Below are 27,674 nucleotides of genomic sequence, written 5' to 3' on the forward strand. Positions count from 1 at the left end.
CTGCCACCTGTGGTGTCTCATGCAGTAAACCTAGAAGGGCCGCTGCTCATGGGACCCGATTGCTATCTCCGGACCAGCCTTCTTGGCCCCTCTCAGTCTACACAGGCCAATCCCAGGCTGTCCGTGGCCCTGCAGTCACTGCCATAGGGGAACGTGGGCCCAGGGTGGCCCAATCTGCCAGTAGAGTTTTAGGACACGGTGAGGACCAAAGTGTGGGGCCAAGGGAGCTGGTGTGGTCTGAGGACCTAGTTTGCAACCTCTGGTCTGTATGACTAATGCCCGGAGTTCCTGGCGAACTCCTACACATTCGTCAAGACCCCATACACAGAGACCACACCTGAGCAACATCTCCCCTGGTTCTCTCCAGTTGGAGTTGATGTTCCTGCACCTCTTTGATTATGTGACCTTATAAGCGTCTATTTGTATCTTCTCTTCATCCTTATGTTTGGTTCTGTTCCGAGGACCGAGCTCAGCAACCAGCGGGGCACAGAGTGAATGCTCAATAAATGCTGGATAAATATTAGACCCCCAAGGTTGCTTCTTGGTGAACCTGGGCAGGGGAAGAGGAGGAACTGCATGCCCATTATTGCATGCCCGCTGTTTATCAGTCACTTGCTGTATGTGGTCTTGGGTACAGAACACCCAGTACGCAGCTGCCGGGTGGTTCAAGGACTGCCGTGGAGGCCCTGCAGAGAAAGCCGGACACTGAAGATGTCCCCTGAGGACACAGCCCACCTGCAGTTGTGGCATCAGCAGACGCTGAGAATACTTTCTTGGGAAATTAAATCCTCCAACATTTTCTCCCGAGTTCTTACGTGGGAAGAGGCCCCACTCAGCTGCCCAAGCAGCTCGCGGGGGTGGTGCGTTGCGGCTTCAGTTTCTTGCGGCCTCGAGCTCCCCCCCCTCCTGCTGCTGCGGCTCAGTGCTGACGGGGCAGGGTCAGACGGCTCCCCCCACTCAGGCCTGCCTCGTGCTGCTCTGTCACCTGATCTGCCACGTGGGTGGTGTCTCCTTTCAAGTGTCCTTTCCCAGAACAGCCTGTACTAGTCTCCCAGGATGTGAAGCATCTCAGTTCTGCCTCCTGGAGTCCTTTGGCCTCCTGGCCCTGTGGCACCATCCACACTGGAGTGAGTCCCCTTCTTCCTGTGCCACTGTGAGCTTTTTCTTGGGGGCCTGGGGTGGGGAGTCTGTTTCCATCTCCCATTTGCCTGTTCTGGAGCTTTTCCACTGCCGACCTAACCTCTGTCTGCCCTGGCTGATCACAGGACATTGTGGCTCAGAGGTGTCGGGGACATGGCACTATCTTGAGAGTGTGGGCCACCTGTAGATTTGGCCAGCTGAACTGGAAGCAGCTTGCAAAGACATCCCTGCTGTCCAAAAAAATGGGAAATAAATGTTGGCAAGAATGTAGAGAAATTGGAACCCTCCTGCATTGCTGGTGGGAACGTAAAATAGTGCAGCCACTGTGGAAAACAGTTTGACAACTCCTCAAAAAGTTAAACATAGAATCACCATATGACCCAGCAATTCCACTTCTAGGTGTACATCCAAAAGAATTGAAAACAAGTGTCGGAACAAACACGGTTCTTGGCATGGCTATCCACAATAGCCAAAAGGTAGAAACAATCCAAATGGCCACAAATGAAGAATAGGTAAAGAAAATGTGCTGTATCCGTAGAGTGGAATAGTATTCAGCCATAAAAAGGAATGAAATACTGATTTGTGTCACCACATGGATGAACCTCGAAAACATGAAAATGTTCTGGAACTAGATAAGAGGAGGTGGTTGCATAACATTGTGAACATACTAAATGCCAGAGAATTGCATGCTTTTAAAAGGTTCAAATGTTATGTGTATCTCACCACAGTTTTCTTTAAAGGCTCCATTGCTATGGAAGGTGGGAGGATGGGTGTAGCTCTGACCTGGGGCAGGTGACTTAGCATGACGCTGGGGTCCACCTGTGTCACCCTCATTGAGGAGAAATGCCCAAGTGCACCCCCGCCAGGCTCCCGCCGATCTCGAGTCAAGATGCCCTGAGCCGCGAGGAGAGGCTCACCAGAAGGCCTGGCACAGATGGAAGAACGTGTATGGCTTAATGTCACATGAAAAAGGAATCAAGAATTGCTGCAGGCTGATTCCAGCCACTCTGGCCAGATTAGCAATGGTCTTAGGATACACGCGGAGAAGCTGGGAGGTGAAAGCCGGCAGATTTGTGCGGGTGACGGTATCAGATGTTTCTGCTCTCTGGATGCCTTCTAACGTTGATAGCAAAACCCCTCGGCGGGTGGGGAGGTGGCGGGACGTGGTCCGGCTATTGAGAAGGCGGACAATGAACAGGTGGCCGCGGGCTTCCACCCCCAGAGCGAAAGTGTACAGAACGTGAGCAGAGGCCGCCCGCGAGTGCTTAAAATAGCACCCTCGGCAGGCTGCTCACACCCCAGGAGGTGGGAAATTCGGGCTCCATGAGGATACAGAGTGGGTGCCGCTGGTGGCTGCCAGGAATTCATTAGCGGCATCTCCGCCTCTTCCAGATGGAGCCAGTTGGCGAGGAGTGCGTCTCAGACGCGGAGAAGGTGGCCCTGGATCTCAAGGACCCCAACCGCCCCCGGTTCACCCTGCAGGAGCTGCGGGACGTGCTGCACGAGAGGAACGAGCTCAAGTCCAAGGTGTTCCTGCTGCAGGAGGAGCTGGCCTACTACAAGAGGTGAGTGGGCCTGGGCCGGCCGGGCTGGCTCCTCTGACTGTTGCTGCAGCTACCTCCTGGAAGACAGGCACTTCGCCTGCGCCCTTTCTGGGTACCGCTGCGGCCCGCAGCACTGGGCTCACAGTCTCTTTCTGAAACTCCTGGGCCCAGAGGCGTTTTAGAAACCAGAACTTTTCAGCCGTTAGAAGGAACATGACACATCGGCGCGGACTGTGTCATTCAGGGATCAGGTCAAATGTCAGAGAGGACTTTCCCCATCACCCTCTGTCCAGAGGGGACCCTGTGCCAGTCACTTTTTCATTTTACCCGGTTTTCCTTTGTTGGCCCTTTTACCTCCCTACATCATCCTCTTAATGAACGCGCCTGTCTTATTGTCTGCATCCACATCAGACCGTAGGCCACATGCGCCCAGAGCCTTATCATCCTGTTCATAGCTAAGCTCCCAGCACGTGGAGGTTAGCACACAGTAGGCGTGCAGCAGACATCTGTTGAGTGAAAAACTGGAAGGACAGATGCCCCAGATATGGTCCCCACTCCAGTGGGGAAGATAAGAGATGCACAGAAAATACAATACCACACATTTTCTCTTATATATATATATATATATATTTATTTTTTTTAGACAGAGTCTTGCTTTGTTGCCCAGGCTAGAGTGAGTGCCGTGGCGTCAGCCTAGCTCTCAGCAACCTCAAACTCCTGGGCTCAAGCAGTCCTCCTGCCTCAACCTCCCAAGTAGCTAGGACTACAGGCATGTGCCACCATGCCTGGCTAATTTTTTCTATATATATTAGTTGGCCAATTAATTTCTTTCTATTTATAATAGAGATGGGGTCTCGCTCTTGCTCAGGCTGGTTTTGAACTCCTGACCTGGAGCAATCTGCCCGCCTCGGCCTCCCAGAGTGCTAGGATTACAGGCGTGAGCCACCGTGCCTGGCCTTTTTTATATTTTTATTTCTTCTTTTTTTTCCTTCTTCTTTTCTTCTTTAACACACATGCATCAGGAATAAATACTACACATTTTCATTGTAACCCACTTGTGTACCTGGCACAGGTTTATGGGGCTGAGCACAGTGGTTCACACCTGGAATCCCAGTACTTTGGGAGGCTGAGGTAGGAGGATTGCTTGAGACCAGGAGTTCAAGACAAGCCTGGGCAACATAACAAGGCCACATGTCTACAGAAAAATAAAATGAAATAATTAGCTGGGCATGGTGGCTCACACCTGTAGTCCAAGCTACTTAGGAGGCTGAAGCAGGAGAATCACTTGAGCCCAGGAGTTCAAGGCTGTAGTGAGCTGTGATCACACCACTGTATTCCAGGCCCTATCTCTAAGAAAAAAAACTTAACTGACTGTGCACTGGATGTTCAAAGATGGGAGAGATCACTTCTGGCTTGGAGATGGGGTAGACATCAGGAAGGCTTCCTGGAGGAGGGGGCATTTGAACTGGGCTTTCCCAAAAAGATAGGGTAGTATTTAGGTATGAGAGATGTTGAGGGGTGGGTGGAATATTCTGGGTAGAAGAAACCACAAAAGAGTAGAGACAAAGAAGCATTTTTAAGGACAGGAAACGGGGAGTGGTTCTGTTTGGCTGGACTCTTCAGAATAAACTGAAAATACAGGCCCCGTCAGACAGTACTCTTCTGGAATGTTCTAGTTCTCATGGAATTTTTTGACTTTTTAAATCTCATGCCTCTTATCTCCTTCCAGTGAAGAAATGGAAGAGGAAAATCGGATACCCCAGCCCCCACCCATTGCATACCCAAGAACGTCCCCCCAGCCAGAGTCTGGCATCAAGCGACTGTAAGTGATGCGCTTCGGCGTGTTGGGCTGCTCCTCACGCGGCTGACCTGGCGGTTCACTTGTCCTCTGACTTCTCCTCCTAGGCACCTGCTCCCAGGGCCAGGCTTGTCACTAACCATGTCCTGCTGAGACGTGCTTAACCCCGGAGCACGTTTGTCCTGGACCCGGACTTTGAGTTCGTCTCCCTTCCTGAATGCCGAGTTCCTCCCGGGGGTGTCTGGGCAGAGAGGTGTGGGCAGGTGGGGGCTGGGGGAGAGGCTGGGGCTGATGCTGACGCTGAGGAGCATGCTTGAGTGTGTCAGGTGGGGCAGGGTGTGTCTCTGGGCTTTGAGGACAGCCCATGAGGCTGGGCAGGTGGGGGGTTTGTGCATCTTAAGGGCTTAGAACCCCAACTCTGAGATGCCTGGAATGGCCCTGGGTCCACGCCATCTGTGCATTTCTCTGAGGCTTCATCCGTTTAGCCCTCTGTCTATCCATTAAGTACTGCCTGGTGCATAGTACGTGCAGTCAGGCCCTGGTTGCCGCAGGGGACACCCAAAAAGAACGGCCTAGTCTTTGCCCTCAACTAGACTTGAAACCCCTTCGGTGGTTCTTGGCATCAGCAGATGCTGTTGAGACTCTGATGAAGGGTCACAGACCCTCTCCCTGGAAAAAAAAGATTTGCAAAATGTATGTACAGTTGCAGGAGGTTCATAGATCCCTGAAGCCCTTCATATAAAGGGCTCAAACCTCTGGTCTAACTTAGCCAGGCATGGTGGCGCATGCCTGTAGTCCCAGCTACTGGGGAGGCTGAGTCAGGAGGCTCACTTGAGCCCAAGAGTCTGAGGTTGCTGTGAGCTAGGCTGATGCCATGGCACTCACTCTAGCCTGGGCAACAGAGTGAGACTCTGTCTCAAAAAAGAAAACAAAAACAACTCTGGTCTAGTTAGATAGCCGGTATCTACTAAGAACCCACTATGTGCTGGGTACCATGCCGACAGATTATTTTGTTGCATCCTCACCATAGTGTTGTTGTTTTTTTTTTTTTTTTGAGACAGAGTCTCACTTTGTTGCCCAGGCTAGAGTGAGTGCCATGGCATCAGCCTAGCTCACAGCAACCTCAAACTCCTGGACTCAAGCGATCCTACTGCTTCAGCCTCCCCAGTAGCTGGGACTACAGGCATGCGCCACCATGCCCGGATGATTTTTTATATATATATTTTTAGTTGGTCAATTAATTTCTTTCTATTTTTAGTAGAAGCGGGGTCTCGCTCTTGCTCAGGCTGGTTTCGAACTCCTGACCTTGAGCAATCCTTTGCCTCAGCCTCCCAGAATGCTAGGATTACAGGTGTGAGCCACCGCGCCCGGCCCACCATAGTGTGTTTTGGTTTTTTTGTTTTTTTTGTTTTTTTGATACAGAGTCTCACTTTGTTGCCCAGGCTAGAGTGAGTGCCATGGCATCAGCCTGGCTCATAGCAACCTCAATCTCCTGGGCTCAGCGATCCTCCTGCCTCAGCCTCCCGAGTAGCTGGGACTACAGGCATGCGCCACCATGCCCGGCTAATTTTTTGTATATATATTTTTAGTTGGTCAATTAATTTCTTTCTATTTTTGGTAGAGACGGGGTCTCGCTCAGGCTGGTTTCGAACTCCTGACCTTGAGCAATCCGCCCGCCTCGACCTCCCAAAGTGCTAGGATTACAGGCGTGAGCCACCGTGCCCAGCCGTTAGTGTTTTGAGCTGGAGGTATTGTTATCCCATTTTATAAAGAAACCGAGGCACCTGTCTAGGGTCATATAGCTAATAAGAGGCAGAGCCCGGGTTCAAACTGGGGCAGCCTGGCCCCAGAGCCCACATTTTAAACTCTGTGTAGGGTGGTGTTGTTTTATTTTGTTTTGAGACGGAGTCTGGTTCTGCTGCCCGGACTAGAGTGCCATGGCATCAGCCTAGCTCACAGCAACCTCTATCTCCTGGGCTCAGCGATCCTCCTGCCTCAGCCTTCTGAGTAGCTGGGACTATAGGCATGCGCCACCATGTCCGGCTAATTTTTTCTATATATATTAGTTGGCCAATTAATTTCTTTCTATTTTTATTAGAGTCAGGGTCTCGCTCTTGCTCAAGCTGGTCTCGAACTCCTGACCTCAAGCAATCTGCCTGCCTCGGCCTCCCAGAGTGCTAGGATTACAGGCGTGAGCCACCATGCCCGGCCTTACCTACAGTGTTTTAGCCTTGAGATCTCTGTGAGGGTCTTCCTGGCTCTGAGCCTTCCAGTTCTACCTAAGGCTTATTACGAAAGAGGCCTCCGTTCTTTCCCTTGAAACCCAACAGAAGCTTCGTGAAAGCAGGGGGCACGGGTCAGAAAGCCAGGAGTGTTGTGTGGAGTGTCACCCGTGCATGCCCCAACCTTTAAAATCCAGTTATGTTCGGAAATTCTTAGCTGGTTCTTGCCCTGTGAGTTGACTCAGTGCAGAGTGTGTGTAGGTGTAACTGCTGGGCCCTCTCCTCTCAGAAAATGGTGTCCTGTTCAAATTCTGGGCCCTGGTGGCTGTGGGAATGGATGACAGCTTCCCACAGTGGGTGGGTCGACGCGTGGCTCCCCTCCAAGCCTCTTGCCAGCTGTATTCAAGTTGCTTATTAGCTTGCCCCCAGATCCCTGCTGGACTGGGCAGGGAGTATGGGCCCAGTTCTGTTAAAGATAGATACTTCCTAGGCATGATACGGAACCAGAAAAGCTTCTGCTGGGTCCCAACACCATTCTGACCATGGAGTGGTTGGTAATCTTCCGTTTGCAATTGAAACTCAAAGTAACTCAAAAAGAGTTTGACTAAGTAACCAAAAATTCCAGTCTGGGCACGGTGGCTCACACCTGTAATCCCAGCGCTCTGGGAGGCCGAGGAAGGAAGATCACTTGAGGCCAGGAGTTTGATACCAAAAATTCCCAGGTTGCTCCGGCTTTGGGGCTCAGCTGGGGGTCCAGGCCGTTTCCTCCACCCCTGACGTAGTTTTCCTCTCTGTGGGCTGCGTTCTCGGGCACACTGAGGATGACAGAGTGCAGCACTCGGCTCAGGTCCTGTTTCCTTCTGCCTGGGTCTCCAGGTCAGGTTCCCTCCTCCCGAGAGTTCCACAAAAGTCACAGAGCCGAGTCCCATTGGCTCTCACTGGGTCATGTGGCCGTCCCTAAACCAATCCCAGGGCAGCACATTGATGTCCAGGTCTGCATTTCCTTCTCACCCCTGAAGCTTAGATTAGTTCAGACTTCATCTAGTTCATGGGGACTGAATTAGGGGAAAGGCAGGTCCCCGAGCAAGATTGGAGCGCTAGAAAGACAGAAATATGGGATAGCCACGATAGCCTCATCGTGGGGGCGAGGAAGCCTTCAGTTTTGATCCTATGGCAGAACTTGGTACCCGGGAAGACTCTCATCCTTGGCTACAGTTTCTCATCAGCTGCCTGGGAAGAAACGAAATTGGCTTTGCCTAAACTCTGGCCCGCCTGCCAGCCCACTCCTGTGTGAGCATGAGCGGGGTCCAGCTTGCATGTCGCCACAGCTGCGGCTCCCGGGTCTTTAGGGATCAAACTTGCTAGCATCTTCCCTTCAAGTGTGTCCAATTTACAAAGCCTCCAGCACCCACGGTCATTTGTAATCCTAAAAATTCCTTCCAAAGCCAAGTCTTTCTGACTATAATTTTCTCCCCCCAGCCCCGTTTTTCTAAATAGATAATTAAGAGTTAGCTTTTGTAAATCTCATATTGGGTGAAATCCAGAGGGAAGTTCTCAGAAGTAGCCAGCAAATCTTTCCGCTAGTTCTTCTGTCCACACCTGAATAGGCTGTGCTGTCCACCCTTCTTCCCCAGATTGTTCCAGAAAGGACCCTGGGGCCCCATTTGCAGAGCTTTCCCCCTTCCTTTAGGTTAGTTTCTGGTTGCTCAGCAAGACCTGGGCCTCTGAGCCTGGCAGGGAAGCAGCTGGGATCAGGGAGCCCAAGAGAGAGACAAAGAGAAAGAGAGAGACAGGAGAGAGACAGGAGAGCGAGCGAGACCAGGACCTCCGGTCCACGGGTGCAGGCGGCCAGGCCCAGGACAGCCCGGCCTTCTCGGGGATGTAACTGGGAGAGCAAAGTGGCACAAAAGGCTTTTGACCAGCACAGGCAGGACACTGGTTGCCTTTGTCCACCTCGCCTGCTGGCTGGGAGCTGCATCCGTGCGGCCTGCGAGCCCAGAGGCTGGGAGGAGCCTGGGCAGGCACAGACCTTCCCTGGGCCAGGGCAGGGTAGGGAGGTGACAGTTGTTCAGATGGTTCTTAGCCCTTCCCCCCTTCCTTCCTTCTCTCTCGCACCTCTCTGGGTCTGTCTGGTCTCTGCTGTGCTGCAGTCTGTTTAGTGCAGCTCACGGCTACTTTCCAGCTCAGCGCCATGGCCTCGACCGGTTTCTCCCCCGCCCCTCCTGCTGCAGCACTGAGTAACCACATAGGACGCTTGAAGGGGCTTCACCAGCTTAGAGCACTTGGACCGAGGTGTCTGCCACCCTGTCAGAGACCCAGAGCTAGGACAATTATCCCCATTCCTCAGATGATGAAACTGAGGCCTGGAGCACCCCATTGACTTTTTTTTTTTTTAATTAAAAAAATTTTTTTTGTTTTCCTCTTTTTTATTTTCTTTTTTCTATTTTTTATTTTTATTTTCATTTTTTCTTTTTTCCATTTTATATTTTGATTATGATTATTATTTTTTTTGAGACAGAGTCTTACTTTGTTGCCCAGGCTGAAGAGCAGTGGTATAGTCATAGCTCACAGCAACCCCAAATTCCTGGGCTTAAGCAGTCTTCCTGCCTCACCCTCCCAGGTAGCTGGGACTATAGGTGCGTGCTACCATACCTGGCTAAGTTTAAAATTTTTTTTTAAAGATGGGGTCTCACTATGTTGCCCAGGCTGGTCTCGAACACCTGGGCTCAAGGGATCCTCTCGCCTTGGCCGCCCCCCATCCCACCCCTGCTTCCTCATGACACTCCCTCCGGACCCAACTGTGGGCTGACTGCCCGGCCCCGCATCTCTCCAACACACCATGAGTCAGAGTCGTCAGACTCCACATTTCTGGGCTGAACTCGACAAGGGAACCAGAAACCCCCGCTGCCAGTGGAAACAGTGTGCCCAGAAGATGGTCCAAGAATAGCTTGTGATTGAGCAGCTGCTGGCCCGAGAGGACCGGCTGGCACTGCCCGGGAAGGTCACGAGGGAGTGCCGGAGCGAGCTCAGCCTTGCTCCCAGTGAATGCCAGGCACCAGCGCCCCCCTTCATGTGGTCCCCGTCACGCGGTCGTGATTCCAACAGACGCACACAGCTGCTTTCCGCCGGCCAGGGGCAAGGGGCTGATCAGAGACAGGAATGCAGGCAGCGGGTACAGAGGGACGGCCGGGGAAAGCACAGGTCAGAACTGGCCTCGAAAACTGGAAAGGTTGGCTTTGGAGTAGGCAGCCACTCAGGTGACGAGTGGACCGTGCATTCTGTCCCTGTCCTCCTACAACCCACATCCCTCGCTTCAGCCCAGGAATAGCTTCTTCACAGCCACCTGTTACATTGCCTGAAATGCCACTGTTAGAACTTCCTTTGGTTTCAGTCTCCAGGAATAATCGGCGGAGGGGAGGGATTAAAACCAGCTACAGTGTATCCACGACATAAACTTTTGGCAAAACAAGTCAGTCTTTTCATGGAAATGGCTGTCCCTCCAGGGTAGGCAGCTTCTGCAGGGCGGCACCTGCAACAGCGAGGGAAGGGGACAGCCCACGCAGTGAGCCTAGCGAGACATGCAGACAGCAACTTGGCTGGAACATTCCAGGTGTTCCTGGGCCCTGTGTCCATCTCAGCCCTGTCTCATCCCCAGATGAAGTCTAGCATTCCCAAGTGGGCAGACATCTTTCCAGGAAAGAAATCCACCCTGTGTCTGGGGCCACCTCCCTCGCAATGACCATACCTTCATGGGTGTTGTGTTTGGGTGTCCTGGCAAAGGTGGGTGCAAAATGGTGTGGCTGGGAGCTCCTGGAAAGCTAACTGTGCCAGTAGCCTGGCCTCTGGGGATGGGCCCATTCACTTAGCAAAAGGTATTCCACCTTCTCCCTGTCATCCTGAGAAACCATCGGGGGTTCCTGCAAAGATGCCACCTCTCGGTGATCCAGGCCAGGCGCAGTGGCTCACACCTGTAATCCCAGCACTTTGAGTGGCTGAGGCAGGAGGATCTCTTGAGGCCAGGAGTTTCAGAGACCAGCCTGGGCAACATAGTGAGACATTGTCTCTAAGAAATTAAAAACTTTAGGCTGGGCACAGTAGCATGTACCTGTAATCCCAGCTACTTGGGAGGCTGAGGCAGGAGGCTCACTTGAGCCCAGGAGTTTGAGGTTGCAATGAGCTATGATGACACCACTGCACTCTAGCCTGAGCAACAGAGCAAGGCCATGTCTCAAAAAAAAAAAAAAAAAAAAAAAAAGTGATCCAAACACCCAGAGAATTCCTAAACCTCATTTGAGACAATTATATCTTTTCCTAGCCAACCTTTTAAAAAAAAAAAAAAAATCATAGCTTTTCAAAATAAGCTCTGGTGGCTTGGTGGGAGTTTCGCCTTCATTTCCCCTGCCCAGCCGAGGCACAACAAGCATTCACTGTTGGCTCAGACCTGTCCAGAAGGCTGAGGAAGCGTCCTAGACGACCATGCTGGCTCTCTGTTTTAGTTCTCGCTGCCTCACGCTTCTCATATTCGCTCCTGGGTCTCACCCCGCTGTCTTGGGGACTTGGGCCCTGCAGCTCATGGCGGCTGGGGAACTAAGTGCGTACGGCCCCTGGCACGGGTGTCCACACGGCCTCCCAAAGCGTGTTTGGATTCCTTCCTTCCCACAGCCACGCCTGCGTTTTCAGCCCCTGGGAGCCACCCTGCTGTCCCTCGGTGGCCATTGCATACTGTATCATTTGCTAGGGCTGCTATAGTAAAGTCCCGCAGGCGGGGGTGCTGAGACAACAGAATGCGCCATCCCACTGTTCTGGAGGCCAGAAGTCCGAGATCAAGGTGTCAGCACGGTCACTTCCTTCTGAGGCCATGAGGAAGGATCTGTCCCAGGCCCCTTTCCTGGTGGCGGGCTGGCAGTCTTTGGTGTCCCTTGACCTGGAGGCATCCTGCTATTATCTGCCTCCATCTTCACGTGGCCTCCCCGTGTGCATATCTCTGTTCAAATCTCCCCCTTTTTTAAGGACACCAGGCATGTGGATTAGGACTCACCCTACTCCAGTGTAACCTCGTTTTAAATAGTTACAGCTGTAAGGACCCCACCTTCCAAGGTACTAGGGGTTAGGGCTTCAAAGTATGACTTTGGAGGCAAGGGACACAATTCACCCCACAACATATGCCACAAGTGAACCCCTCAGCTGCTCTGTCTGCGGACCGTTTCTCTTTCATGCCTCCCGTTTTTATCTTCTCTGTGTCTATCTGTACTTTCCGAACCAGGATCTTTACCGCCATAATGCCCATGGTAGCTGCTGGACTGATAATAGATGACCCCACCCTGCAGCCTGCCCGACGACTTGTTTCCCTTGTAGGCACTGTGTGTGTGTGTGTGTGTGTTGGGTTTTGTTTGGGTTGTGCCTTTGGAATGTCTGCTACGGCTGCTGCTGGGGCTGGCCTGTCTCCTCTGGCCACTTTAGCTGCATGGCCGCCACCTGCTTGTCCCCATGTGAAGTGGGGGTCAGGTGTGATTTTCAAACATGCCACTCATTGCGCTCGGTCTGCACGAGCAACACCTCGGAATTCTCGGCTGTGTCACCGATAATTCTTTTTGTCTCTTCTGTTTCTGTTCTAAAACCACCTTGCCCATGATCCAGTAAAGAAGGTCCTTTAAGTGACGGGTCAGTAATCAACGCCCACTGCGGTCCCCGAGTGACACTAACACCATGTTTTTCGTCTTCACGCCGGAGCTTTCTAAACTGCTTTGTTCTGCCAAGCCCTTGGCCATTTGATCTGGTTAAAGAAAGAAAATCATAGGAGGGGACCAGTGTCTCGATGCTGTCTGTGGGGGAAGTGCTGAGTGGCTCTCCTGCTTACCTGAGTCAGGCAGAGGCCTAACAGCGATGTGCTGCTGCTGTACTGCTGGCCGGCTAACTGCCCCAGTTTCCCTATGGAAAGAGCTCACAGATAGCCCAGTACGATAGCCGCGCCTTCGTTCGCTAGGACGCACACGCCATAGAGAAAAGACACGTTAGTTGCTAAGGACAGTCTCAGCAGGTAAACGGGGCTTGCCTTGGGCTGATGATGAAGGAACACTTTATTCCTGGTAGAAAGTGATTGTCGGATCCAGTAACCCAGGAGAGTAAAATCATTGTCACCCAGATGCGATTCAGACTAAACTCCGTAGGCTACGGCACTAAAAGATGTTAACAAGCAAATGGACAGAGGGAACCAAAAATAGTGTATCTGAAGCTTTGATTTCTCAGTGGCTTCACTCCTATTCTTGTGCCCCAGGAAACAGAACATAGTGATTATATTATATCTCTTACCAAGTTCAGAGACAAAATTCCAAGAGTAAGAAGAACTTGGTGACAATAGAAGAAAACTTATGAAAGCCTGGTAGTATTAAAGGCTAGATGGCAGCTTAGAAAGAGATTTTGGGAAATCCTCAGGTGGGCCAACTTCAAGTTCACCAGCCAGGGTCCTAATCTCTGTTTATGTGATCTCAAAGTAGACCTTGTTTTAAATAAGCCACTTTGCAAGCTTTTTGCTTGTGACTTCTGCCTTTATCTTACAGGCATCTGGCGGTTCCCCTCTGAGCAATACACGAGTCACAGCTGTTTTAAAAAGACCTCTTGGGCTATAGTAGCTGTTGCTGTATAGCTAGTTAAAGCGATGTATTCCACAGGCTTTCGCCATTAAATCCATGTTTGAAGGTCCATATTGTTTCCCAGATTTCATTCGCATATTATATTCACAATGTTTATCTAATCAGAGAACCATGTGTACTGCGATTTACGTAATATATTTTTTAATTGTCTTATTTTACTTAAATACTTACTTTAGCCTCCTCCTAAGCAGTCATGTCCGTGAAATCTGGGCCATGGTTTCCTGACTGACATTAAATAAACACATAACTATTTAAACTGGAAATACTCAACTGCTTCCATCAGAACCATCTTACATTCCACATGGCTCTCAGTATCCCTTTCTCCGCATCACTAGGGTAATTAAAGAAACCCAGGCTTTGTTTCCAGGAGCTTCTTATTTCCACTGATAATGGGAAGGACCCCCACAGTGGCGAAGGCAGAAGACATGCCACACATCACCTAAGTGCATGCCTTGCCCACACTGTGTGACCTCCAAGGTGCCGTGACCAAATGACATGCAGAATCCCCCGCTGCTTCCTTAGAATAACTTTGACCTTAACGCCCCAAATTTCTTTCACGCACTGGTTTGCTCCCTTCCAAGTTGGCTGCTGTATGTCCCCGGCATTGCAAAAAATGTGACATGCACAGCGATGGGTCGGCTCTCATTTCTGTCTCTGCTTTCCCTTCCAAAAGGTTTAGCTTCTTCTCCCGAGATAAGAGGCGCGTGGCCAACACACAGAGAAACACGCACATCCAGGAGTCCTTTGGACAGTGGGCCAACCCCCACCGCGATGATGGCTACACAGAACAAGGACAGGAAGCCCTGCAGCACCTGTGACCTTGGTCTCCACACTCCAACCTGGACTGTCTACCGCCAGCACCTGCAGCTGAACCTGCAGCCCAGGGGACGCTGCCTCACACCTCTCGGTGCAGTTGCACCCTCGAAACTGACCCCTCAAACAGACTGTCTGCTTTGAGGATGGATGTTGAAAAACTGATGCCAAACTCTAAAGAAATGTTTATTTATACCCAGGGTTATCACCGTTTATAATAGATGACTCTGATCCCTTAGGATATATATTTAATAATCCCATGTACTGAGGCCAGACTTTTGCATTAACTTCAGTAAGACAAGCTTCTTCAAGCCAAATACATCACTTGCCACTGTAAATTGCTATTTGACTGGCTTTGTATAAAATTCTATGTGTAGAGGTTTTATTATCACATTTGACATATTTCCGTGGAAGGCAGGGAAGGGGTAGCTTTTCATTAGTTACGTTCATGGAATTGTGATGGCAGTAGCAAATTATATAGACGGTATCGATTGGGCAGGCAGGGCCTCTGAAGACACAGGATGAGCTGCTGGCCCAACTCAGACACAAAGAAAGCAACAGAAAGTATGGGTGACAGTCCTCCCACCCAGGGAACGGAGACAACTTTGCAAGAGCCCTTGGTTTGGGAAAACTCCTCGGATAATGCCTAGAGCATGTAGCAATGTCCAAGGCAGTGTGCCTTGGAATCTGCTTGAGTGATGCAGTACTAACCTAACAAAGTTGCTAAGGATGAGACACTGCAACATTTCTTGTGTGCATTTTTTTTTTCTCTTGTATCATTCACTATGTCAAACCCTTAGTCCCCTTCAAAGAAGACAAATATCCCAAAGCACATTGGGCACGGGGTATGAGAGCCTCGGCGACGCAGGATGGCGGGTGGGGGAGACTGAGCAGAGCGAGGGTGCTAAGTAGGAAGATGGCTTGGGGACCACACATCTGGCTGACTCAAAGGGCTGCAGTAGGTGGTGAGTTGGAGACTTGCCCGAGTAACACTGTCTTTCTCTCCACCTGAGGAGCACCCAGGGTGCAGGGCTGGGTGCTCACAGATTGAGAAAGGTAACACCTCCTAACAGCACTCAAGTATGTCTGACGGATAGGGCTGCATTCTGCACAATCTGCCACAGTTGAGGGGGGGGGGCAGGTTTCAGAATCTAGAACAGACTGTTTCCAGATTGCTGAAAAAAATGATCAGACAGGATAACATTGTTGCTTTATTATAGTAGTGGTTCTCAAACCTGACTGCCCATTAGAAGTATTAGAATTTATTCTCAAAGAATCTACAAGCAGGTATACTGAGGAATCCTCCCACCACTGAAACTTTTAGTTGCCCTCCCAAGAGGTAACCACTGTTGCCAAGTTCTTGGGTATCTTTCCTGGAAGTTTACACATGGCAATTACATTAAACACACACACATATATATGTATACATATATATGTGTGTGTGTATAACTTTTTTTTTTTACATAAATGGCAGCATAATCTGTACATGAAACAGTGGTTCTCAACCAGGGCTGACTGCGCCCCCAGGGGACATTTGGCAATGTCTGTAGACATTTTTCCTTGTCCAACTAAAGGGGAAGAGGGGGCCTACTGTCATCTACTGGTCAAAGACCAAGGATAGTGCTGCTAAACATCCTAAAATGCCCAGTCCCCACAACCAAGAGTGAGTTCCACAACCAGTCCCAAATGTCAACGGTGCTCAGGCTGAGGAACCCTGGTCTGTTGTACAGATGCATAATTTATTAATGTCCAGCCAGGCCCCACTGATAAACAAGTAGCTTCCTTCCAAATTCCTTACCCTCAAAAACAGTGTTGCACTTTCATACACATGCAGCGATCTACAGAATAAACTAGAAGCGGAGTTGCTAGGTCAGAAGGTACATGCCTTTGTCATGTTGATGGCTACTGCCAAAGTCCCTGTCATGGAAGCTGCACCATTTTTTTTCTTTCAAAGTTAACAGAGCCCACATAACACCGGTAGCCCGAATGTACAGAGTTGAGATCCGAGAAAGCATTTTTAAAGTCCATCCACGTTCTGAGCTCACTACGTACATACTGAAGTGGGTTTGCTTTTTTCTCCCGATGGTATCTCACAGCGCTTCCCTGATGCAGGGCAGTCTTGTTTAGCTCAAGAACCTGCCAGCTCTGACCCCTGACACACTTCTGGTGCCACAATAGGGAACACTTTGTAAGTGAAATGTGGGTGAAATCAGAAAGGTGTTATTCCTACAAGGCTGTTTTCCGAGAATTGGGAGATACTAAAATTCTGTACTGGACATGTGCAAAGGAAAGGGCATATTTTTCCAGAACTGTTCTAATATCTGATGGTACTTTGAAGACACAGCAGGTTGGTTCAGTTCCCTGAGTAACACCATGAGATTCATACTTGTATTCAAAAACCTAACTGTGGGAGTCTTGACTAGATTTATTTATTTTGCCTGAAACATCATGAACATTAAGAATGTTAACTTTCAGAGATACAGCCATTGATAAGAAAAGCTAAATGTTACTTTTTTGAACAGTATGGTACTTATTCAAAGTCCTCAGAAGTTAAGGTCCCTCAATCGAGCCCTCGACCAAACCAGAGGCCAGATAAGCAAGAGGGAAAAGCAAAACGAGTCCGTCAGAAGTAGCCACAGTGCCCTCATGCATTCTACCACTCCTTATACCTCATTTTCATTTCACTCCCACTTCTGTTGAGCTCTGCCTGTTCAAAGGGCTGGACAACTACCACAGATCACAGCCCTGCAACTTTGTTTTTTAATTTTAAAACTTTCTCTGCCAGCCAGAGAAAGAAAAAAGAGAGTCAGCATTTCAAGCAAGAGTGGAGTTAACATTTGTTCCAGAGTAGCTGGTGGCCGACCCAGGTTTGCAGGCTGGCCTCTGGTAGTAAGTCTCTGTACATTCTTTTTTTTTTTGAGACAGTCTCACTTTATTGCCCAGGCTAGAGTGAGTGCCGTGGCGTCAGCCTAGCTCACAGCAACCTCGAACTCCTGGGCTCAAGCGATCCTCCTGCCTCAGCCTCCCGAGTAGCTGGGACTACAGGCATGTGCCACCATGCCCAGCTAATTTTTTTCTATATATATTAGTTGGCCAATTAATTTCTATTTATAGTAGAGATGGGGTCTCACTCTTGCTCAGGCTGGTTTCGAACTCCTGACCTCTACCAATCCGCCCGCCTCGGCCTCCTAGAGTGCTAGGATTACAGGCATGAGCCACCACGCCCGGCCTCTCTGTGCATTCTTGGATTCACTTTTCTATCCCATTTTTATCTCAATTCAGCAAACCCTTGGGTTACAGATATGAAGACCCATAAGATACAACTTATTCTGATTAGGGTTCCCCCTAGGCATCACAGATTAGTGTGATTAGGTCACCACCTCTTTTTGCCACGCATTCACAATGATCATTTCTAATGGGAGGAAATCAAATTGTCTACTGCCAAGTTCAATGAGAGTGGTGGCTCCTTACATAGGCCTTTCTGTATAGATAGGTATCAGCAACTACAAAATTGTTTCTTGATCCCATTAAATAGCACATCCTTAGAACTCTGCGATGAAGATGATAAATTGATAACATCAGGCTGAACTAGGTTCTAGAATGGAAAGAAAACTATTCCAAACCCCATTATCATCAGTAAGTTTTATTCAACCATTAGACTCACTCTGTTTATAAAGACAAGTACCCAACGCTTTTACTTATGCTGTATCTTCACTTAGGGGTCTGTTGTTCTGTCTGTTCCCCTACTTGCTTCTATCCTTCTTCTCCCTCCCCTTGATCCTGTCTTCTCTGAAGTCCCTCTCTCTGTCCCAATCATTTTCGGGCCACACCCTGGGGGGCTCTCTTTCTTGCCACCTCTTCTCCCGGCCCCTGTCGTGGTCTCTGTCTCTTGTCCTTGAGTCCCAGTGTCTTTCTCGGGATCGAGATCTCTCCCTTCTTTCCCTTTTTCCCTCCCTATAAAGGTCATTTTTAACAACTGGCAAATTAATAGGTTTTCGGAAAGGTCGATCCCGCCCCCCAAATCTCAGCTGCCCTGATTCCTTTTTCCCCCCCAGACCGCCTCCAAGTCGCCGAGGGATCCACCCTTTGAGAGTCCTTTCCAGTTCATAGTCCACAAATATCTCATGCTGGTCAATAACCAGGCCGTCTGCATCTCGGTAGGCTTTGATCACGGCACGCTCCTCCTTGTACTCTATGAAGGCATAGCCCTTGGAAAAGCCGGTGACGAAGTCCCTCACCAGCCGAAGCCGCCGGATGTCACCATAGCGGGAAAAGACTTCCTTTAATTTGTCCTCTTTGGTCTGCAAGTTTAGTCTTGCCACAAACAAGGTGAGAAGGGGGTCTCCTGTGACGCCTTTGTTGGGGACGTATCGTGCCAGCATCGCCCGCCAGACCGCCCGATCGTGTGGGTCTTCATCCGTGCCGTCGATGCTGCCAGCTTTGAGCGGATCATACTCCTTGGCGATGGGCACCCAGTCGTTCATGTTCTAAGAATGATAACAGCAAGTGTGTATGGAATACATGTGGATCCACTCACGGATACTCGTGTATCCATATGAGCCACTCATCAAACCCTTATAACAAGCCCGTGAAGTAGATACCATTGTGCACCCCTTATTGGAGACAAGGAAGGGAGGGGATACCCACAGAGGCAGAGGCCTCCTAGCCAGTAAGTGGGGGAGACGGTAGCAAAGCCAAGCAGTTGGGCTCCAGAGATGCCCAGACCTACTCCTCCAAACACCCTCTTGGGAAGCTGAGGGCAGTGTGCTTGGATTTCATCCATATGTGTCGCTTAGCCACGAAGGGCGATTACCGACTACACTGTAACACGGCACCATTCATCAAAGCTGGGCTTGTCTTTCAGAGACTTTAAAATGATCATAGAAAAACCAGCCTAGGAACTGCTGTGGAAAATGGTATTTTTAAAAACTCTACCACCAAGAATTTCAAACATACACCAACATAGAGTACTGTACAGTGACCCTCCATGAACTCCTCACCTCGCTCAACCAAGACGAGCATACATGTGGGCAGAATAATTTGCCCCTCGATTATTCTGACACAAATTCTAGATAGTACATCATTCATCTATAAATTTTTCAGCAAGCACCACTAAAAGATAAGGACTTTTAAAACACAAAACTGTAAGTGAAAATGGTGATCTGAATGCAGCATTTTATGATAAACAAAGAGTAAAGCTAAGACTACAGTGAACCTACTGTAGGCTCTTTGGTTCAAAATGAATGTTCTTCTCAACTCCCTAGCTGATAATCCATTCTGCCTCAGAGCATGAGAATTTACTGCAATGGTAATTTTCACCCAGCAAGCGCACTGCAGTTGTCATTCCCTCTGATGCATGGTAATTAATTCATGTGAATCTTTGCTGGAATAGTAAGGTAAGCACACTGCAGTTGTCATTCATTCTGATACATGATAATTAATTCATGTGAATCTTTGCTGGGATAATAAAGTACTTGCTAACATTTCAGACCCAGTAATGCCTATGTGACCTACTCTGTAAAACTTTGAAGCCAATGCTGAAATGTTACTTAAAAACCAGAGCTCTAAAAAAAAACAAAAAAAAAAAAACAAAAAAAAAAAACCAGGGTTCTGTGAAATATATATATAGTTCTCATTCCTAACAGCATCTTTCCATAATATTTATTAAAATGATATCTGGACTGGGTGTGGTGGCTCACGCCTGTAATTCCAGCATTTGGGAAAGCTGAGGTGGGAGGATCACTTGAGCCCAGAAGTTCAAGCCTTCAGCCTGGGCAACAAAGCAGAGTGATTACTTATGGGGTGTACCATGGGTTTTTTTTCCCCCAATGAAAAAGTCAAACATCCACAGAATAAAATATAAAGTCAATGGCACTGTGCTCAAACCTCTCATCCTCAGTCTCTCACCATTTTCTGTCCCACCTATTGTTAAGCTACCCAGGATTGCTCCTCATTCCTCGAATGTGCCCTAATTCTCCAGCTCCAAGACTTCCCGAGGTAATTTCTTCTGCTGGGAATATTCTCTTCCTTTCCTCTTCCCATGTCTACCCTTGTGGAAATACTACTGGTCCTTCCAAGGCCAGCTTGAAACCCCTCCCCCATGAAGCAAATTCGTCTCTTCCACCCTATTTAAAGCTTTACGACTTCCTTAACCTAAAATCGAAGCGAATTACAAAGGGATAAGCTTGGATCTTGTTATCTCTCTCACCTGCGTGCTTATATCGATACTAACAGCGGATTTCATTGCTTCTCATTAATCTTTCTAGGTGTACTAGAAGCATTATGTTATGATTTCATACAACCGACTCACTGGATTTTTACATTCTCATTTTTTCATAAACGGGGGATGAGATTTGAGAGATGAATGGTGGGAGTGGAGGTAGGTGGGGCAATAACCGCTCAAGGATGGTCTGGAAGTCCTGGGCTCAAGTGATCCTCCCGCCTGACCCTCCCCGAGTAGCTGGGACTACAGAGCCGCGCCAACACGCCCAACTCAAGTCCTTCCACCTGGGCAAAATTTAAATCAGTTAAATTTTGAGCTTTGGGATTCTTACCTGTGAAGTGTAGCTACTACAGTTAACGATGTTTTTATGAAGATCAGATAATTTGGTGTCTATAAAAGTCCTTTGTAATTATAAATTATTAACAAATAAAAGTTGTTTGGTTTTTTTCTTTTTAACTCTGCCCTTACTGGGTCTTCGGAATAACACTTTCCCGTGATGTTCACCCAAGCGGGAAACAAAACTGAAGGCGGGACCCAAAGGCCTCCCCCAAAAAACCGCCACCGGGCATGCGCAGTGCGCCTCCGACGCAAAGACAGACGTCTCTCTGAAAAAACCTCTACTCCCAATCCAGCCTTCAGGTTGTTCGCCAGCCAGTGAGGCTAGCGCCCTCACTTTCTTGGGGGACGCCGGAAGGAAGGGGCCACCCTCTAACCCAGCGCTCGTCCCCGCTCCCCTCACACAACTCCAGAAGGTCTTCCTGTCTGCCAGGTTTCAACATGGCGGCCCACACAAGCGCGGACACAGCGTCCAGCCCGAATTCCCTCCTCCTTCTCTCTGGCGTGGGCCCTGCTCCCTCCAAGCCACTTTCACTCACCTCAGCAGAGCTCGGGCTCCCTTTCCCACGGAGACAGGCGCCCGACTCCACGCAAAGCGACTGAAGATTCCTCCGCCAGCCTCGGCCCCACCGGACCTTTACATTGGTAGCAGCAGATTCGCGACAGACGCTGGTTTCTTCTTTTGCTTTTAAAAATTTTAACCACGTGCACTAAGCATCAGAAGCGTTAACATCTCCGCAGAGAATGAGCTTTCGTTTTCATTTTCATTTTTATTTTTTTGCAAGAAGAGAAACACTGCTAAACAATTGAGTTGAAAGACTGTCGAATGTGCAGTTAGTCTGGGAGCTACGGTTTCTTCCTCGTAAAATGCGGTTGACACGAAGTTTTGTACATTTTCTCAAGAGTTTTCCTAACTCCTGGATTTAATAAATTCGATTTCCATACAAGTAAAACAGTTTGTTTTTTTTTAAGTGAGCTTCAGGCCGCTGATGTTAGAATATTCTGAGATCTCATTAAAAATGGCATTTTCTGGGCCCCGCTACGAATCCATAAACTCAAAATCTCTAGAAATTTGAATTTTTTGCAAGACCTCAAATGATTTATTAAGCATACTGAAAGGTCCCTGCCGTTAGAGTCACGGTGAAGAAGCCCAGATTTCAAATCTGGGAGTGAGACAAAAGGAGAGGTCATGTGTTCCATAAATATTTGTGGAATGGATGGATCTGTGCATTCCGATTATGTTATGTTTCGTTTTGGATGGGGAAATACATTCTATTAGATTAAGACGTGATTGACTTACAACTTGAAATTCGTTGATGCAATCATGCTTTCTTAAATTTGGTGATGGGTGCCTTGCAAAAATCCTCAGCCATGCGTCTTCTGATTAATCCCTTACCAGTGTGTGATTTCTGCAGATGACAGCTCATTTTGATTCTAATCTTACTTTTTTGTTTTCTTTTCAAAATTAATTACTTTTTAAAAAATTCCTATGTGGGAGTCTAGGCTGGACTAGGTAGGACTCTAACTCTGGGCTCAAGCCATTCTCCTGAGTAGCTGGGACCACCGGGCTGAGTCACCACACCAGGCTCTTCTAATCTTATTCCTAGGGGCGTGGTGGCGCCGGCGCCTATAATCCCAACCACTATGGAGGCTGAGGCAGGTGGACCACTTGAGCCCAGGAGTTCGAGGCTGCAGTGAACTATGATGGCGCCACTGTGCTTCAGCCTGGGTGGCAGAGTGAGACTATGTCTCTACAAAAATCATTAATTAAAAAAAATTAGTTAAAATGGTAACTTTTATGTTACATGTATTTTACCACAATAGAAAAAGTTTTTTAAAAAAATGTGCGTGGGGGTCGGGCAAGAGGCTCACGCCTGTAATCCTAGCACTCTGGGAGGCCGAGGCAGGAAGATGGCTTGAGCTCAGGAGTTGGAGACCAGCCTGAGCAAGAGTGAGACGCCCTCATATAAAAAATAATAATAATAATAATTTCTGGGGGGGAAAGGGCATTCATTGAAACCTTAAAATTTGTGCCCCCATAATATGCCAAAATTAAAAAAAAAAGAAAAAAAAACAATTTCTGTGTGACACCAAAGGAGAGATTTTTTTTTTTTTTTGAGACAGAGTCTCACTTTCCTACCCAGGCTAGAGTGAGTGCCGTGGCGTCAGCCTAGCTCACAGCAACCTCAAACTCCTGGGCTCAAGCAATCCTTCTGCCTCAGCCTCCCGAGTAGCTGGGACTACAGGCATGCACCACCATGCCCGGCCAATTTTTTCTGTATATATTAGTTGGCCAATTAATTTCTTTCTATTTATAGTAGAGACAGGGTCTCGCTCTTGCTCAGGCTGGTTTTGAACTCCTGACCTGGAGTGATCCGCTCACCTCGGCCTCCCAGAGTGCTAGGATTACAGGCGTGAGCCACCACGCCCGGCCGAGAGATGTATTTTGTTCTAAATTTAAATTCTATGTAGTGCACTATCTGAAAAATATATGTTTATATATTATGTTTTATATATTAATATTTTATAAAATATAGATATAATATAAAATATTCCATATATTAATATTTTATATATTTCATAATATAAATATAAAATATCAAATATTTTATATGTTAATATATAAAAATATATGTTACCTACTTAGTAACATTTGAAATGTTTTATTTACAGTGAGCATATATTCGTGTGTTTCTTATGTTAGTTGGGTCCTCCAGTAAGCAGAAGGTTCGACCAAGCTAGGAGTGCAAGAGGAGGGCTGGGTTGGTGGAGGTTTATAGCCTGTGGGTCACAGAGAAGGAGGAAGCAGGACTGGGCAGAGAAAAGCTTCGGTGGCAGAGCTGGCATCACTGAATGGAAAGAGGGAAGAAAGCAGCACAGACTTGACCAACCCAGGAGGTTGCTCTAGAAAAGATGGCTGTGTTGTGGTGCTCTTGTTAGAATTGTCCCCTTCTCTTCTGATGACTGTGTGTGCAGAAAAAGAAAAAAGAATTGTCTCTTGTTGGGCACAAATTCCCAGGTCCCATATCCCTGCTGTGCTCAGTCACGGAGTGAAGGCGACCTGGGGAAAGGGCGTCCTCAGCAGCCAGAGGCTGTCAGGGAACTGCACTGCCCACGCCGACCGGAAAGTTCTTTATTTTGTTTTGTTTTGTTTTGTTTTTGCTTTTAATTATGGTAAAAAAAAAAAAACAACACCCTAACATAAAATTTATAATCTTAATCATTTCTAAATGTACAGTTCAGTAGTGTTAAGTGTATTTACATTATTGTGCAAGCAATCTCCACTCTTTCATGTTGCAAAACCGAAACCCTGTCCCCTTAGACAACTCTCCATTCTCCCTGACCCCAGCCCCTGGCACCCTATGAATTCGACTATTCTAGGGACTTCATAGAAGTGCAATCGCACAGGTACAGTATTTGTCTTTTTGTGACTGGCTCCTTTTACTCAGTGTAATATCCTCACACATGTTGTAGCCTGTGTTAGAATTTCCTTCCTTTTTTTTTTTTTTTTTTTTTTTTTTTGCTTTGTTACCCAGGGTACAGTGCAGTGGCATCATCATACTAACCGTCACTGTAACTTTGAACTCCTGGGCTCAAGCAATCCTCCTGCCTCACCCACCGGAGTAGCTAGAACTACAGGTGCGCTACTGTGCCCAGCTAATTTTATTTTTTAACAGATGGGGTCTTTCTGTCTGGGCTCAAGTGAGCCTCCCACCTCAGCCTCCCAAAGTGGTAGGATTACAGGTGTGAGCCACCACATCTGGCCAGAATTGCCTTCCTTTTTAAGGCTGAATAATGTTCTATTGTATAGATATACCACATTTTCTATTCACCCATTGATGCACACTTGGGTTACTTCCATCTCTTGACTATTGTGAATAATGCTGCTATGCATGGGCTGCAAATATCTCTTTGAGATCCCCTTTTCAGTTCTTTTAGGGATATACTCAGAAGTAGAATTGCTGGATCATATGATAATTCTATTTTTAATTTTTTTGAGGTCCCTCCGTACTGTTTTCCAGAGCAGCTTCACCATTTTATATTCCCATCAGCAAGGCACAAGGGTTCCATTTTCTCCACATCCTCACCAACATTTCGTTTCTTTTTTCTTCTCTTTGTTTCTTTCAATAATAGCCATCCTCATTGTGGTTTTGATTTGCATTTCTGTAATTAGTGATGTTGAACATCTTATAATATGCTTGTTGGTCTGTTGAAGGGTGATTCAAAAGGTGCATTTCCAGGACTCTGAGGTCTGTGTATAATTAAATATTTATTACAAAGCATTTTTGCAACCCAAGCAGAAGATCTAAAGGGCAGCGGGGAGAGCAGATATTTCTATAGACATTTCACACTAATAGAACCTCAAAGCAAACATTTAGCATTCCCTGCAGGGCCCTGAGCTCAGCTCATTGCATTCTAGCAGCTGCTCTGCAGGGAGGGTGTTGTTGGTTCCAGTGGTGCAGCTCAGGCTGACTCCTTAATCTCCTTTAATGTTCCTCCCACCCACCATTCTGGATAAACATATCACTGACATTTTTTTAAAAAATGTTCTCTTCTGCAAACACAGACTCAAACAGTGCTCTGGGCACCACCCTTCCTGCAACTAGATTCTTTTCCTTAAACTTCCTGGGAAGAAACCATTGACCCAAGATTACAGGCATTTAAACCAGACTGGGAAATCTCAAAAACCCTTGGGGTTTCCATGCATGATTTAAGGATAACAAGACTTGAAAATAATGTAGAGGACAGGGAGGAAGCCACACAGAGTGTACCACTCGAGAAATAAGTGGCACCACGCTATTCAGAAGGCCACAAGACTTACTGTGCTTGGTATGCCAAACAGGCCAACGGAAATGTCCTATTTGTGGACATTCGCCCCCAAACATTTCCATTTCCGTTTTTAATGTGCGACCCACCCACTACCTTTTTTTTTTTCCATTTCACTTTGTTCTTTGTTTAACCACCGTGAGTAAGGCATGGCCATATTTCGTGCTGCCTTTCTCAGCCATTCTTCAGCTGCTGCTCAAAGGTGGGGGGCGGGGAGCGCAGCTGCATACGGCCGCAGGCCTGTCTTGACTCTCAGGGGAAAACTCTTTGAAATTATTTTTGTAACTTTGTATGATGATGTATCACTGGGACTTTTTTTAAGGCTTTATTTTGGTGATAGAAGTAGTTTATAGGCCTGTAATCCTAGCACTCTGGGAGGCCGAGGTGGGAGGATCACTTGAGCCCAGGAGTTTGAGGTTGCAGTGAGCTATGATCACAGGCAACAGATCATGACCCTGCCTCCAAAAAAAAAAAACCAAAAAAAAAGCATCTAAGATATCATAAGCATCAATGGATGTTGGCTACTATTATAAAGTGTTAATAGGCCAGGCGCCATGGCTCAGGGCTGTAATCCTAACACTCTGGGAGGGCGAGGTGGGCAGATTGCTCGAGGTCAGGAGTTCAAAACCACCTGAGCAAGAGCGAGACCCCGTCTCTACTATAAATAGGAAGAAATTAATTGGCCAACTAATATATATAGAAAAAATTAGCCGGGCATGGTGTTGCATGGCTGTAGTCCCAGCTACTCGGGAGGCTGAGGCAGGAGGATCCCTTCAGCCCAGGAGTTTGAGGTTGCTGTGAGCTAGGCTGACACCACGGCACTCACTCTAGCCTGGGCAACAAAGTGAGACTCTGTCTCAAAAAAAAAAAAGTGTTAATAAACCTAACTATTAGATTCCTTATAGAATCTGATAATCTGTTGTTAGGTAATCATGGCCTTTCTCTCTGCATTGGAAATTTTGAAAACAATTATGAGTTATAGCAGAGGTTCTTTTTTTTTTTTTTTTTTTTTTTTTTTTGAGACAGAGTCTCACTTTGTTGCCCAGGCTAGAGTGAGTGCCGTGGTGTCAGCCTAGCTCACAGCAACCTCAAACTCCTGGGCTTGAGTGATCCTTCTGCCTCAGCCCCCCGAGTAGCTGGGACTACAGGCATGCGCCACCATGCCCGGCTAATTTTTTCTATATATATCAGTTGGCCAATTAATTTCTTTCTATTTATAGTAGAGACGGGGTCTCGCTCTTGCTCAGGCTGGTTTTGAACTCCTGACCTCGAGCAATCCGCCCGCCTCGGCCTCCCAAGAGCTAGGATTACAGGCGTGAGCCACAGCGCCCGGCCTATAGCAGAGGTTCTTAAAGTGTGGTTTCAGGACCAGCAGGACAAACATCACATCACCTGGGAACTTTTTAGAAATGCAAAATTCTTCGAACCACTGAATCAGAAACTGTGAGGGTGGACCTCCATAATCTGTTTTAACCAGCACTCTAGCTGCAGCGAGCTATGATCACGCCACTGCACTCCAGCCTGGGCCACAGATGGAGACCTTTCTCAAAAACAAAACAAAAATAACAAGCCCTCTAGGTAATTCTGATGCATGCTCAAGTTTGAAAATAAGTAAGTAATAGCATATTAATGTTCAAGAGAGTGGGTTCTAGAGCCAGACCACAAGAGTTCAAATCTTGGCTCTGCCACTTGCAAGCTGTGTGATATTAGGCAAGCAAATTATCCTCCACCCCAGAGCTCAGTTTTCCCAACTGTAGAATGGGGATAAAGATAGAATGCAGGCTGGGCGTGGTGGCTCACGCCTGTAATCCTAGCACTCTGGGAGGCCGAGGCGGGCGGATTGCTCGAGGTCAGGAGTTCGAAACCAGCCTGAGCAAGAGCGAGAGACCCTGTCTCTACTAAAAATAGAAAGAAATTAATTGACCAACTAAAATACACACATACACACACACACAAACCTATCCTGGCATGGCGGTGCATGCCTGTAGTCCCAGCTACTTGGGAGGCTGAGGGAGGAGGGTCGCTTGAGCCCAGGAGTTTGAGGTTGCTGTGAGCGAGGCTAACGCCTCGGCACTCACTTTAACCTGGGCAACAAAGTGAGACTATGTCTCAAAAAAGAAA

The 27,674-nt window shown here is 47.9% G+C and overlaps 2 protein-coding genes across 7 annotated transcripts in view; one reads left to right on the forward strand and one right to left on the reverse strand.

The window, feature by feature from the left end:
* RILPL1 (Rab interacting lysosomal protein like 1) overlaps positions 1-14,506 on the forward strand; it is a 30,727-nt gene extending 16,221 nt beyond the window's left edge. The window contains exons 5-9 of one of the 5 annotated variants that reach the window (XR_012914233.1): positions 2,533-2,705; positions 4,414-4,506; positions 4,590-4,735; positions 12,347-12,365; positions 14,028-14,086. Coding sequence is in view for 4 of the 5 variants with exons in the window: in XM_012782179.3 (XP_012637633.1) it covers positions 2,533-2,705; positions 4,414-4,506; positions 12,342-12,365; positions 14,028-14,172 (435 nt within the window). In the remaining variant the exon portion in view is untranslated. Of the gene's footprint in view, positions 1-2,532; positions 2,706-4,413; positions 4,507-4,589; positions 4,736-11,967; positions 12,056-12,341; positions 12,366-14,027 lie in introns of all 5 variants that reach the window. The other 4 variants (XM_012782176.3, XM_012782179.3, XM_012782175.3 and 1 more) reach the window with 4 other exon arrangements.
* Positions 14,507-17,794: 3,288 nt separating this feature from the next.
* Positions 17,795-21,380, reverse strand: SNRNP35 (small nuclear ribonucleoprotein U11/U12 subunit 35). 2 transcript variants are annotated; one of them, XM_012782180.3, is made up of 2 exons: positions 21,266-21,380; positions 17,795-18,654 (listed from the first exon to the last, which is right to left on the reverse strand). In XM_012782180.3, the coding sequence occupies exon 2, from the start codon at positions 18,649-18,651 to the stop codon at positions 17,911-17,913; it is 741 nt and encodes a 246-aa protein (XP_012637634.1). In that variant the 5' UTR covers positions 18,652-18,654; positions 21,266-21,380; the 3' UTR covers positions 17,795-17,910. The 2 variants fall into 2 exon arrangements, with proteins under 2 accessions (XP_012637634.1, XP_012637635.1); XM_012782181.3 differs by lacking the exon at positions 21,266-21,380 and adding an exon at positions 20,722-21,255.
* Between the last annotated feature and the right edge of the window lie 6,294 nt (positions 21,381-27,674).

Source organism: Microcebus murinus, chromosome 22, assembly GCF_040939455.1.
Source record: "Microcebus murinus isolate Inina chromosome 22, M.murinus_Inina_mat1.0, whole genome shotgun sequence".
Classification (NCBI taxonomy): Eukaryota; Metazoa; Chordata; class Mammalia; order Primates; family Cheirogaleidae; genus Microcebus; species Microcebus murinus.